General features: G+C 31.6%; 1 protein-coding gene across 2 annotated transcripts; it reads right to left on the bottom strand.

Moving 5' to 3' along the window:
• Positions 1-6,977: 6,977 nt before the first annotated feature.
• Positions 6,978-13,864, bottom strand: LOC123917657. 2 transcript variants are annotated; one of them, XM_045969432.1, is made up of 10 exons: positions 12,609-13,864; positions 11,865-11,986; positions 11,664-11,726; positions 11,476-11,562; positions 11,182-11,347; positions 10,719-10,911; positions 9,299-10,155; positions 8,278-8,820; positions 7,715-7,780; positions 6,978-7,312 (listed from the first exon to the last, which is right to left on the bottom strand). In XM_045969432.1, exons 1-10 carry the CDS (start codon positions 13,095-13,097, stop codon positions 7,199-7,201), a joined length of 2,700 nt encoding a protein of 899 aa, XP_045825388.1. In that variant the 5' UTR covers positions 13,098-13,864; the 3' UTR covers positions 6,978-7,198. The 2 variants fall into 2 exon arrangements, with proteins under 2 accessions (XP_045825388.1, XP_045825389.1); XM_045969433.1 differs by having other exon boundaries at positions 9,299-10,128; positions 12,609-13,813.
• Between the last annotated feature and the right edge of the window lie 345 nt (positions 13,865-14,209).

Below are 14,209 nucleotides of genomic sequence, written 5' to 3'. Positions count from 1 at the left end.
ATAAGACTCTAATAGGCTTAAAACATAAAGCCCAACCAAGCAAAACTCAATAACATAGATGACCAACTAATAATATAAATATCATGCCTCATTAATATCTAATTATTTAATTAACTATTACTTATAATTATTTAACTAAAGACTCCGTAATCTTCTAACAGTTACTGTCAAAGGGTTCAAGTTCTGACAAAAGAGATAAAACTAACATTGTAATACTAACAACTAACATTGCTTATAAAAAAAAAGTGATTATCAACATTAAAGATGTATTGCAAGCTCCTTAGATGATGTTTCATTTTGCAAAATTGTTATGCTCAAAGTGAAAGTATGATTGGCTAACAACGACCAATGTGTATTCTTATTTCATTCCCGTCAGAGTATCCATAAATTCAACTCACTAGTCAATGCTCGTGAAGTTGATCTCATCAAAAGTACGGATTATATTTATATTGTTGCAATTTTTAATAATCCTGCGGTCCTGTTACTTTTGTTATTGTAGGAGTTTTTTAGTGCAGGAGTTTCATGTGTTTGTTTTATGGTTTGAATTTTTTGTTCTGCTGTATTCTTCTTTACTCCAAGTACTCATTGTACTTATGAGTTTTAATAATAGTAGCCTCTTCCCAAAAAAAATAGAGTCACTTTAAACTATTAGCAGTAGATTCTTCCAACTAATAAAACATTTGATCCATATACTATTCGAGTCTTTCAACATATCATTATATGAAATAAATCTGATAGCACCCTTATAATTCCATCACAATTAAGCACTAACAACGCAATTTCTTCCAACTCACAATAACATATACATAAAGGCCAAAATATGCAATTAAGTATATATATATATATATATATATATATATATATATATATATATATATATATATATATATATATATATATATATATATATATATACACACACACTGATGACAAAAACTTAATATTTATTAATGCGTGTGTGTGTTTGAGGTATAAAAAAAAGATTATCATATTATAACTCATAATTTAATAAATGGTTTATTAATATATGCATAAAGTATAAAATGAATGAATTTTGTTTATCGTAATTGAAATAAAAATCAAAAGTATATGTTTAGAATGAATAAAATAATTACATATAAGAATATAAATTATTTCATTATACATATATAAAATTGATTAAAATAAATAATTTATGGTTAATAAAAAATTCATATGCATGATAGTCGTGGTTGTGGATATAAAATCTACTATTGGCACAAGACAAATAGCTTAACGAATACATGAAGATAAAATAAACTTATATAGTAAATACCCGTAAACAATGGCGGTCCTGAGCGCAGTTTGAGATGAACGACTACATAGGCACCAATTTTTTTTGGTAATACATATGATAATATGTATAAATATGGCTTAACTATACATTTGGTCCCTTACGTTTATTTTAGGTTTCAATTTGGTCCCTTACGTTTAAAAAGTATCAATTTGGTCCCTTACGTTTATTTTAGGTTTCAAGTTAGTCTTTTCCGTTAGTTTTTTCACTAACACCGTTTGAACAGTACACGTGTCAGCGTGTCCAAGTGCCACGTGTCAGTCCACATATGCAAATTGACTGCCACATGTGACAAAATTGACGGAAAGGACTAACTTGAAACCTAAAATAAACGTAAGGGACCAAATTGATACTTTTTAAACGTAAGGGACCAAATTGAAACCTAAAATAAACGTAAGGGATCAAATGTATAGTTAAGCCTATAAATATTAAATGAACATAAATTTATTTTAATAGTATTGTAAATAATTAGACGATATATATTATTATATTTGACTTTTGTAGTAGAACTTCGCTCCGTAATTTTCCACAATTGTCATTTATTTTTAGAAATGTATGCAAAAAAGATGAAAGAAAATTAAGAAGAATGAGTTATGATGGTGTTATGCATGTAATAATTGGTTGTTGATGTTTTTGGTGAATAGTATACATGACTCCAAGAGTCATATTAATACATGAGAATTATAGAATTGTGTATGATTTATTAATTTAAATTTTTTATTTTTTAATTGAAATTTCATGATTGGATGGTGGTGTTCTTGGTGTGATTGATACGTATGACTTCAAGAGTGATATTTGCCACATAAAAATGAGGAAAGACATATTGTGGATTATTTATGTAATATTTAAAAATAAAAGATTAAACATTATGGTATACTATTGGTGTTTTCATAATTTCTTTAATTAAAATTTACAACATTTAAATTTCAAAATTAGAAGTAAAATACAATTATCAGGGTTCGAACCATGGCACACCTAGTTATTCAATTTAAAAGTGAAATTCTAGCTACTATGTTACTTTACAAAAAAAAAAAAAAAGAAGCAAAATTATCAATTTGAGACTAAGTTCAAAATTAAATCATCAATTAAGTCATTTTTTTATGACGTTAAAATTCTCATAACATATTCCATCGATCAACATAGAATGATATTTTGCAACATTATTGCTCTTTCATAGAATATCAGGAACAAGTCCCCCGTGAGTTTAACTCAGTTGGTAGGGACATCGCACTATATGTACATGAGTTTGAGTTCGAACTCGGAACACTCCACTTATTTACCTTTAAGGTGAATTTTCTAATCACTAGACTACTTGACAAAAAAAAATATTGGGAACAATAATTTAAGTTAATGTAAAATCATGTCAATAGAAGTTAATAAAGAAAAGAAATTGAGGCACACTCTTTCATCCATAAAAATCACATCTATTAAATCAATTTGATCTCCATCTTTAAAATTAGGTATTTTCCACATTCTAATGATCATAATCTTGAGTCTCCATATTTTATATTTTCTCTTGACGATTATTGTTAGAATCAGAGATACACAAATAAGAAAAGAGAAAGACGGCTAGGGTTTCATAAGAATACCAATAGCTTAACATTACAAAGAGGTTACTAGAGAATATATAATAAAACCTAATGGATTCTAAACTAACAGGCCCAATAAAATAGACTATTATTTTATTATCTAACACCTACTCTCAAACTCACGATGCATCAACAAGAAGCATTGTGAGTTTGTCAAACAAAATACGAAAAAGATACTAAATACTACAAACTTCAAACACTACCCTTCAAGCTAAAGCTTACTAAGCTTTAAGCTTGTTACAAATTAAACGAACAAATCCAAACCAAACAGAAGAATCAACCAATAGAGGGAGAATTGCAATCAATCGGAAGAAATCAGGGAGAAGTGCAATGCAATAAGAAGCCATGAAGAAGTGCAACCAATCAGAAGAAGTCAGAGAGAAGTGCAATGCAATCAGAAGAAGCCAGAGAGAAGTGCAATCAATCAGAAGAAGTCAGGGAGAAGTGCAATCAATCAGAAGAATAACCAAACCACTAATAAAATCAAATCACAATAAATAGAACTCTTCAACTCATCTAAAACATAAAGTCCTCTTGTCTACGACATGTCCTAATCAGCCTCCTGAATTATGGATCCTGAGGAACTTGGGAAAGTCAAACCTTTTTCATAGGAGGCAGACATAGCACGAGGCTGAGTAGAGAGAAACTTTTGAAATTGCTCAACAAGATCAGATGCTTGTGAAGTAGTCCCAGGTGAGTATATGTGACCAATGTTAGAACCCACCATAGTAGGAGCAATATCAGCAACATTGGATGATGGAGACTTAAAATTCATTCTACTCGCCTTCAACAATTTTGAACATTGTGCTTTCCAATGACCTTTTTCCCTGCAAAATGAACATTCATCAACACCAATAATAAAAGACCTCCCATATTAACAACAAAAGAGAAATATAAAGACGGCTAGGGTTTCATAAGAATACCAATAGCTTAACATTACAAAAAGTTACCAGAGAATATATAATAAAACTTAATGGATTCTAAACTAACAGGCTTAATAACATAGACTATTATTTTATTATCTGTACCGGGCCATGGACCAGCGGGTGATTTGTTAAGGTCCAATACGAAAAAGCCCAATCAATTATAGTCCATAAGGTTCACACCAAAATATCTCATGTTTCTCACCATGATGATGACACATAAAGATCACCACCACCTCCATGATCCACCATAACTTGGAGAAGAAGGAAAAGAAGCTTGGAGAAGAAGGAGAAGAAACCGCCCACTACCCATGAATTCCTCCATAAGCAAGGCGGTTATCAAGCAACAAGAAGGAGATGTTTTGCCTATAAATAGGATCTTCTTCAAGAGAATAAGGACTCTCTCATTCTGATAAACCACCATACTTTCATTCTTGTAAAGTTAATCAATTTTTTCTCTGATCATACTTGTATCAATTATCAATCTTGAATAATGCAACCCCCTCTGAATGTTTACCAGAACATTATCTAACACTTACTCTCAAACTCACGATGCATCAATAAGAAGCATTGTGAGTTTGTCAAACAAAATACGAAAAAAATACTAAATACTATAAACTTCAAACAATTATATCATCAATAGAGTCAAATTTTGTAGCCATAATTATCCATAGAAAACATAGAAGATGAGCTATGATGATATACTAATTTAAAAATAAAACATGTTATATTATTGAAAAATAATATTACAGTGTATGCAAAAAAATCAATAGTATACATAAAAAAAAAAATCAATAGTATACATAAAAAATGAAAAAAAAAACTATTAGAAGTGATTTTTTTTTTTTTTTTATCAAAATTGGAGAAAGAGATAGATTAATTTCAAAGGTTTATTTTTTGTGTGCTCAAAATATGCATATCGGTTCGGTTAATCGGTTTTAAAAAATGAAAATCGAATTGAACCAAGTCAGTTTTCATCAGTTTGGTTTTGTTTTTGAACCAAATCATAAAAGATCAAATTTTTTCATATTTGAATTGGATTGGATCTTCAATTTAATCGTTTTTTTTATTCGTGTACGCTCCTATGTATGTGCATCATTTAAAAAAGATAATTAAAAGTGCTATGTCCATATTTAATGGAAATCATGGGAACATGATTGTATAAATCAACGGTCCAGACTCATTTATGTGTCATTCGTCTCTACAAGACTTGTATGTTGTGATTCGTCTCCACAAGACTTGTAAACATGAACATTTTCCTTTAATTAAGCATTTATCAAAATATTGTAATCATATAACTATAAGTGGATGCTTCGCTACATATCTTATTTATATATGAAAAATGCTATATGTCACGAATAAAAGTTCCCGAACACATCACGAATGAGTTGTGCGCCTTATGACTTTACTTATTTCTCTTCATTTGTTAGTTTCTCACCGTCTTATCACAAAACCTCTCTTTATTATGCCAATAATTTATTATCAAAACAGGTGGTTCTAAAAAGTAACGCATGAGTAAACATGAAAGTGACAAATAGCATGCGTTGAATTTTTTACTTTTTATTAGCTATTAGTTGAATTGAATTGAAGTATGGATAACCGGATAAGTAACAAATAATCCCCAACGGTGGATACACAATACACTACTGTATTATTAATTATTTTTTTAATTAAAAGCAAAAAAGTGCTTTGCCTTAAATTAACAAATGAGCTGAATTTGACATACGTGTACATTTTCGTGATCATTTCGGGAGAGGAGTTTCGCACTGTATAGCACTCCTCTTTGTATATGTACCGATATACTGTTAAGGTGAATAATTCTAATAGTTTCACAAATAGTATTTATTAAGATGTGTACCAGAGTGTTCACGATAAGTATTTGTGTGTATATAAGCTATCATATTTTACTATCTTGCTATTAGGGGGCGGGTTCGAACCAAAAGTTGTCAAAATTCAAAAACCGTATAGTCAAAAAATGAAGCCCGATCCGCCCAAAAAATGGAGAATGGTTTAAACGGGTTATTGGGCTGTTTTGATTCAGTTAGAAAAAAATTCAAAATAAAAATAAAATGAAAACACTAACAAACCCAACCTTTAAAATTTAGATCCAGAAAATATGTAACAAGAAATGAGAGAATTATGAAACTAAACAAACTCATGATGAAAGTGTTAAAAATCCTAAATCAACACAAAAAAAGTAAGAAAAAAAAAACTCAAATATAATTAAAAACATAACCTTTGATTTCAAGAAGTTAAACAAACAAAATGAAAAAGGATTAAGTTCTGGGTTTCAAAATGTTTCATAATTGTTTCAGTCTCCATGGAATTGAGGTGAAGTGAGAAAGTGTGAAGATGATGCAGGAGAAGAGCTTAGAGTGTGTATATCGCAAACCCTAGTGCAAAATGCGGTATTTTGATTTACTCATGTTGACGAGTTTCAAGCACAGTCGATCCAGTCCCCTCTATCCGGACTCGCCCATATCAAATTGAATTTTTCAACCCAATGACCCGTATCCATTATAAACAGCCAAAATCTCAGTTTTTTAATAGGATTGTTTTGGGTTGGGACGGACATTGGTTTTTGTCCGGCCTATTTGCTATGGTGTAAACAAATTTTAAAAAGTTATATATGTTATAATATTATAATATATAATAATGAATTATATTCTAAGATCTATATATAAACCTTATTTAGTATTTAGGGTGTGTTTGACCTACCTTAATTTTAACTTTTTTCTCCTTAAAAAAAATAGGGTCAAACAGTTTTTTATTAAAGTTCTTAAAATCAAAAGTGACTTATTTGGTATGAATAAAAACTACACATAAGTGGCTTCTAGCAAAGTTAGTTTCAGCAACTTTTTTTAAACACGCAGAGCTTTTAACTTGAGTCCATCCTTCGAAACTGACCTATGCCAAAATAAATTGCATTTAGTTTTTCTTTCTTCTTGATAGTCGGTTTTGTGTTTGTTCTTTGTGTACAACCATTTATTCTAGGGGGGGGGGGGGGGGGGGGGGGGGGGGGGGGGGGGGGGGGGGGGGGGGGTTAAAACTGCATTTAAGTGGATATATTCTTATTAGTTGAAAAAAAGTCAAGTCAAACGTAACCTAAGACTACTCTATCAATTTACAATTATTAATCTCATAAAATGTCTATTATGATTATGAAGAGGACATATTCTTATTCATATATATTTTGTTGCTGTAACTAACCTTAGAACTGTTTTTACATTTTTACAAGTGAAGAGATGGCTCAGCTCCATCCTGCAGTACCTAACTATGACTTTTCTTTCTTCTTTTGTTAGCATAATAAGGTCACTACACTGATTCTATACTGTACATAAAGTTTTCTTATAAGAGATTTATTGTAAACTAGTTCATGATGATGATGCCACTGTAATCCAATAATTTTGTATGCATAAACTATTTGGTGTACCAATAATCCTTGTCCAAACCCATTCTTTCCCTTCTACAAGTTTTATTTCTGCCAACTGCCACAAGTCATTATGTTAGCTATATAAATAAAATCCGCTTGATCCGCAAAATATAAATACTGGACAGAACAACACATGACAAAGTTTAAGTTATTGAACAAATGTTGTTCCTCGTACCATGTTTGGTGGACAAAACTGTTATTTTGGTATATTTGACAATTTGTGCGGAGGACAAAAAGTTGCCCGTGATTCAATGGGGTACAAGAATTTTAGTTTTTCTCTTGTCTGGTGGCCCCGGCCCCGGGTTTGTCCAGGAACAATTTTAAAATTAAATACAATACAATTGAAGTCGCTTATTTTTTAGCCGATGAAACACAATATATAATGTGGTTATATACTTATATTATGATTTTAATATCATATAATTGGAAATCACAGTGAACTAAGGTTTTTACTTACCCTGCCATCTCTAAGTTCAAATATAGCAGAATCACCAGAAAATGGAACTGGTCTTGTAGATGCCACCTGTGTTTTATAAGATTCAAAAAATCATTTTCATGTCATTATTTTAAAGATTAAATAAACATACTTTTTTTTGACAAAAAATAAATATACTTTTAGTCATTATGAAATTTATATTCTTTGTTTCGAGTCTCTACATCAATTGTTTAGTCATTACTCATTACACATACTACGAAATACAAACACAAATACGAACACTGACACGTCAACACCACCGACAATAATTGAGAAAATGACATAATTGAACCTAATCGTATGTGCCAGTTTCATGACGGTGTCAGACAGTCCGAGGTGTGTATGTGCTTCATAGATTACAAATTGCAAAACTACACGACTTTAGCCCCTAAATGTGGACTAAAAACGTGCAGTTTTATAATTTATAACGACTAAAAAGTGAATACACTATACAGAGACTAAAAACAAAATTCGAGATAAATATAAAGAATATGTTAAAGCATATGTAAATTTTATATAACCAGTAATTATAGACTGACACATACCTTAGGATCACATTTCATGATTAATAAGTCACCAATATTCTCCTGATCTTCTTTAACACCTTCATCATTTAAAGAAGGAAAGCCACAATCCTTCCATTTCCAAGCATTTTTCTCCATATATCTAAGGTACACTTTTCCATCTGAACCAATCAAAAGTAATTGATTCCCTTCAAAGCTAGGACCAGGTGAACCAATCAGTGTTACACCTTTATAAGGTGTTCCATGTTCTATCCAATTCCATTCATTCCATGTATTCCAATTGTATTCAACAAGGCCACCATCTTCTGAAAGCATGAAGATTGAGCCTGTGAGTGATTTCGACATTGGTCTTATAACTGTTCCAGGAAAATTTGATAGAATCAAGTGCTGAGATTGGTAATGTTCATGCCATAAATCATTCACTTTGTTGTATTGGTATAAGCGTCCGTTTCTTCCGGTGACGAAGATTATATTCTCCCGGAACAATTCTTGATCAACTATGCTTGCTACTTTGACATTTGGAGGATTTTTGCAATCCTTCCATTTGAATTTCCTCATGTAAACCTAGGTTGAACATGTAAACATTTAACTTCACATTTTCGATATGTTTTCGTACATATAAATATAGGACATTCCAGTTTTTAGTCGTCCAAATTCTTCTTTTAGTCTCTGCCGTTTAGTTTCCCTTAGTTTGGTGCTAATAGGTCTAACAAAAGCGCTCGTCACATGACGTGGCGTATGTGACTTGTCTATAGCACAAAAAAAAAAAAAAAAAACCAAGACTGACGGCAGAAACTAAAAGTGAATGTTTTGAAAATGTGACGGATCTAAACAATTTTTTCTTTTCAGAGGGACTAAAACTGAAGAGATTGTATTTAGAGAGATTTGTAACTCAGTTCATTTATACGAAATGCTTTGAACTGTAATGTGATAGACTTTAGGAAAACATGTCATTGATGATTTGTAACAGTGTTGTGTTTAAGCATCAGTGTTGTGTTCGGTGCTTGTGTCAGTGTTTCATAGGCTCTATCTGTTTACCTACCATGAACTGAAGTAATCTTCCATTTTTGCTCACAAAGAAGATTGAATCTTCAGTGGTAACCCTTTTCCTTGCTAAACCTGGTAATCGGTCCCACGGTTGACCTCCGACAACAACATTTCTTCCTTTCCTCATATCAGTACAATTCTTCCATGCTATTTCATTTCCACTCCATTCTCTAAGAAGCACACTCCCAAAAGTATCAACCATGAATAAACTTCCATTATAGTTCCCTACTATACCATTCATAGCTGTAGAACTATCATGTTTTAACCATATCCATACATCCTCAATACAAACATGTTCGAAAATCAAACCATCACTTGTCACCAAGAAAAATGACTTTCCTTCAAACATCAATCGCAGGCGAAAGTTTTTACTAATCCAATCATCAGGAAGATTGTATTTGTATTCTTCTGAAGAACTAATAAGTTCATTAACTTTTCCTAGAGATAAGTAATAATGATGTTCTTGGCTTTGTTTTCTTCGACCGGTAACTGAACTTGTTATTCCTGAATCTTTTGACTCGTCTTTTATACCTGTCATACAATTCCGCGGTCCGCGCTCTTCTGTGCAAAATTCTGCATTCCATCCTTCACTCTCTGGTGCATCTAATATGGACCAAACATATTTAGTTGTTGATGATGTTTTTCTTCTAAAGTTTTGTGGCAATGATGGTCCTGCACTTTCACCACCTAGTCCTGATAGATGTAATTCGGCAAGCCTACTGTCGTCTAGTGCAAAGAGTATCCTGCCAACTTGTAACGGTAAGCCTCGTTTACCTCTTGCTGCTTTTGCATGTAAAGGGTGATGATGACTTATCCATGCTTCTCCTGGAAGTTGATTATTTGGAGAAGCGCCTGTTTTCATGTGAGAATTCAATGTCTAGAATGCCATGAATAATTTGAAGGATAAAAGGATAGCATAACTGTCATCAACAGTTTCAATGTATGAGATCATAATATATGAGTCTGTTTGTATTGACTTATTTGAACTTATATACCGACTTAAGGACATGTGAGACTATTTGGGAGAGTTTATGGAATTAGCTTATTACATGTCCGTAAGTTGTTTGCAGCTTATTTCCATTAGCTCTTTGGTATAACTTATGAAAATAACTTATAGCTTGCATGAAAACAGTTTGACTTTAATTTTTTATTTTGTTATAGAATTGCGTATACATAAGCACTTATATGATAAGCGCTTATGTTATAAACACTTAACTAAGCTGTTTAAACAAACTTGTCTTAGGTGAAACAGGAGAAACCCAAACATATCTTGATAATGATAGAATAAAGAACAAGACTGAAATTACCTAATTTTGAAGTTTATATGTAATGAAAGCAATGTATTCATATCATCACATATCTGTCATGGATATTGGATAAGGCTAAAATAGATTATGCATAATTAGATAACTGACCTAATTGTTTTGGAATTTGATATTCAAAAACAGATCCAACTGAAGTAGTAAAGAATAAAGAAATGGAAGTTTCGCTAGATTGATCATCTCTCATAGATGGTGTAATAGATGTCAAATTTTGATGCGGCGGACTTCCATGGACTATCCATTTCCATTTCCTTTGATGTAATCTTCTCTCCACTAAAGTACCTTCCTATATAATCATCAAATATTTTAGAAAAAATGATTTCCAATATACTCCCTTCGGTCCTTTTTATAGGAAACGACTCACTTTTACACCAGATACATCAGTTATTCAATGAACCTAAAAAGTCAATTGTTTCTTAGAAAAAGGACCAGAGGTACGCAGTATATAGTAATAAATTCTCAAATAGTCTCATGAGAGGGAATTCTACATTTTGCCAAGTTACACATGCTTAAGACAACATTTCCTATTTGATATCATGGTTTTAATTTATAGTACCTTGGTTAAAAGAAACAAAGATTCAGAATGATCACCACTTAATCCATGTAAAGTGAAACCCTTAGATGGTATCAAAGATGAAACTTGTGCCTTTTTTTCTTGCCATATATGTCTCTTCCATGATGGTTTTGATTTACTATTATATTCATAAAGATCTCCAGCAGAACTACATTATAACTTATAATTGTTAGTGCTCAACATGGCAGATTATAGCATTAAAAAAACAATAAGTTTTAAGTCAACATGTTTCAAGAAACACAAACATATCATACGCGTGCGCGCACATATACACACCTTATGGTGTATACTACTTCTCGTGTAGAAGCGACATCAGCTATTGCTGCAACGTTTGCTCCACTTGGTTGGCCATGATTTATCCATCTGTTCTATATGTATGGCAAAATAGGGCCTGGATTAGTAATATTTGCTTAGTATTATCGAACTTAAATAATGAATATTTGCTTCAAAACTTGAATTTTTACCTTGGAGGCTCAATCTCTGCAAGTTCTACTAGTGTTCCTTTCTTTGTACAGAAATAACCTCTCCTGTCGATAAACCAACAAAACAAACTAGGCATTAAGAGAAAACTATCATATGATAAGCACTCTTGAATAAGTACTGATATAAGCCATTTGCACAAAATGTCTTTTGAACCTTAAACTAAAATTTAACTAGGTACTCACTTCCTATCATCGGAAGACACACCAGACTTTATCAATATTGGATCAGTATCTGTGATTTGATTGAGTGTATGTGTGAATTCAATCCAAACTGGTTGTGAAATTTCACCAAGTTGCACATGCATCTGCCAAACAAAAAACATTAATAATTAGTCAATATGTGGGACAAAGGTACTTCTTTGGTTCCAACAACTTGCAAATCTTAAACACTTATCATATAAGTACTTATGCATAAACTATTTCAATAACAAAAGATAAAACAATGTTTATTCGTTTTCATATAAGCTATCCTGAAGAGCTTATGGAAATAAACGAAAAACAGCTTATGGACATGTCATAAGTTGTTTCTAAAAGCTGGCCCTGATAATCCAGAGTTCAGCCGCCACATAAGTAAAGTCTAACTCTAACCAAGAATCAAACTTGGATTCTCCTAAACGATTCGTCCTAAGGGGAGCTCATTAATCACATGATCCCAATCACTTGGTTGTCATACAAGTTCTTATGTCAATAAATAAATAGAAATAATTCAATCCAAACAATCATAACACTGACTCTTTTTTTTTTTTTTTTGTTTACAATGCAACAGAGGATCGAATCAGGACCTCATGCATACTACCCAAATTCCTCACCACTAGACCAAACCCAGTGAGTAGTGACTTATGACAACACGGACTTTTCTAAGCTATATGAATAATAAGAGTTTCTCAATGAAATGGAAAATTAAGAGAAGTGATAAATAGTTATAACCTGATAAAGATTTCCTGATTCAGATAAAGCAAGAATTTTCTGACAAATGATAAAAACTGCAACTGCATGTCCTTGTGATATAGGTAAATCATGAGGAGCAATCACCCATTCTAATCCATTCCAAAACCTCTCATAGATACATCCACTTTCACCAATGATCCAAACAGAAGTCTCAGACATTTTTGTCAAAGAAATTCTCTTTCTCAAAGGCAAAATAACTCCCAAACTCATCTTTTTCTCATCCAATTCATGTTCTTGCTCCAATCTTTCTTCACTATTAACACAAGGAATCAAATCACATGGTAGTTTCACTTCAATCCATCTATCATCTATTTCACTAAACTTCCAAAACTTATCAGTTTTCTGCTCAAATCGTCGATCACTTTGTCGAAAAAACTTATATGGATAACATGAAGAAGAAACCTCAACTTTACAAAATCTAATAGACAAGAATAACCATATACCATATATCAAATGGAACATTGACATGGTAGCATAAGAAGAGGCACATATAAAAAACAGACGGTCCTAGATATTAGGATTTGTTTGTTTTCCTAAGAACAAAGTTGCTTGGTTGATTTGTTTGTTTGTCTGTATTTTATACCATAAGAGGTAGGTAAAGGTACCTCATATGGGCCATGAATTTATATGATCACTTGCTGAAAGAGGTAGAAAAAGTTGATTATTTGAGAAGGGTATGTTTGTGGGGCAGAATCATATTATCATATGGTAATAGCTACGGTTTAAGATACTGAAATTCTCAGATTCTATGTAACTACTACAAATATTAATCAGTGGTGGATGTGAATGGATTCTGTTTTTTTTTCTTTCAATTATATAAATAATGAAATTATTATTTGATGAAAATAAGATGACATAATCTGTGTTTCATGAGGTAGTTTAACTACCGTGGAACTTTGTTAGTTTATTTGTACATGATAACAATGGAGAGAGCCTTCATCACTTACAAGGCTTTGAATAAATTTGTCAACAAAGACTTTGTACTTAGTACAACCGTACTGTACAATACAAGAATATTAGAAGGAGAAAGAGAAACATGTTTTAGATAATCTAGAGTTTAACCGAGAAATAAATAAATTTAGCCGATAATTTTTTAATCAAAATTTAAATTCGGATTTGTAGTTCATTAAACACTTGAGATCATATATTTATTTTTGTTGACAAAAGATCGCCAACTCGGTTGATCATCGTAACAATATTGGTGTTAAGACACATTTATTATTTGTTACATATATGCACATAACCTCTACCTTTAATTTATTAATGTTTGAAATTAATATTTTATTATTATCAAAATGAGTTGCTCAATTTAGAAGTTAAATTCAATTTACTATCGTTTTTTGGATCTCAATTTTGCCTCTTCTTTTTTAGTAGAGTTTTAGCTCTTCGTTAACACCTAAAAGAGTTTATAAAACATTTTTTTTTCAAATATAAAACATTTCTTTACAAGTAAATCTATCTTAATTAAGAAATTTTAATTAAGATCAACGGTTGACAAGATAAAAATTTCTTCTTGATGGTGGTTGAAGGTTAGGAAGAAAGATTTTACGTTTGATTTTTTATAACTTTTATAATATTAG

This window comes from Trifolium pratense, linkage group LG3 (assembly GCF_020283565.1).
Source record: "Trifolium pratense cultivar HEN17-A07 linkage group LG3, ARS_RC_1.1, whole genome shotgun sequence".
In the NCBI taxonomy this organism is placed as follows: domain Eukaryota; kingdom Viridiplantae; phylum Streptophyta; class Magnoliopsida; order Fabales; family Fabaceae; genus Trifolium; species Trifolium pratense.
Note: the sequence above shows the minus strand (reverse complement) of the source record. Positions and strands in the feature narration are given on the sequence as shown.

Bases quoted from the DNA above. Each gene is read 5' to 3' on its own strand.
- LOC123917657 (XM_045969432.1), bottom strand. From the start codon at position 13,097: ATGTCAATGTTCCATTTGATATATGGTATATGGTTATTCTTGTCTATT. The intron at 11,563-11,663 runs GTAAAAATTCAA...CATATAGAACAG, and splicing joins GCAGAGATTGAGCCTCCAAG to ATGGATAAATCATGGCCAAC. The intron at 7,781-8,277 runs GTATGTGTCAGT...TATAAAACACAG, and splicing joins TCATGAAATGTGATCCTAAG to GTGGCATCTACAAGACCAGT.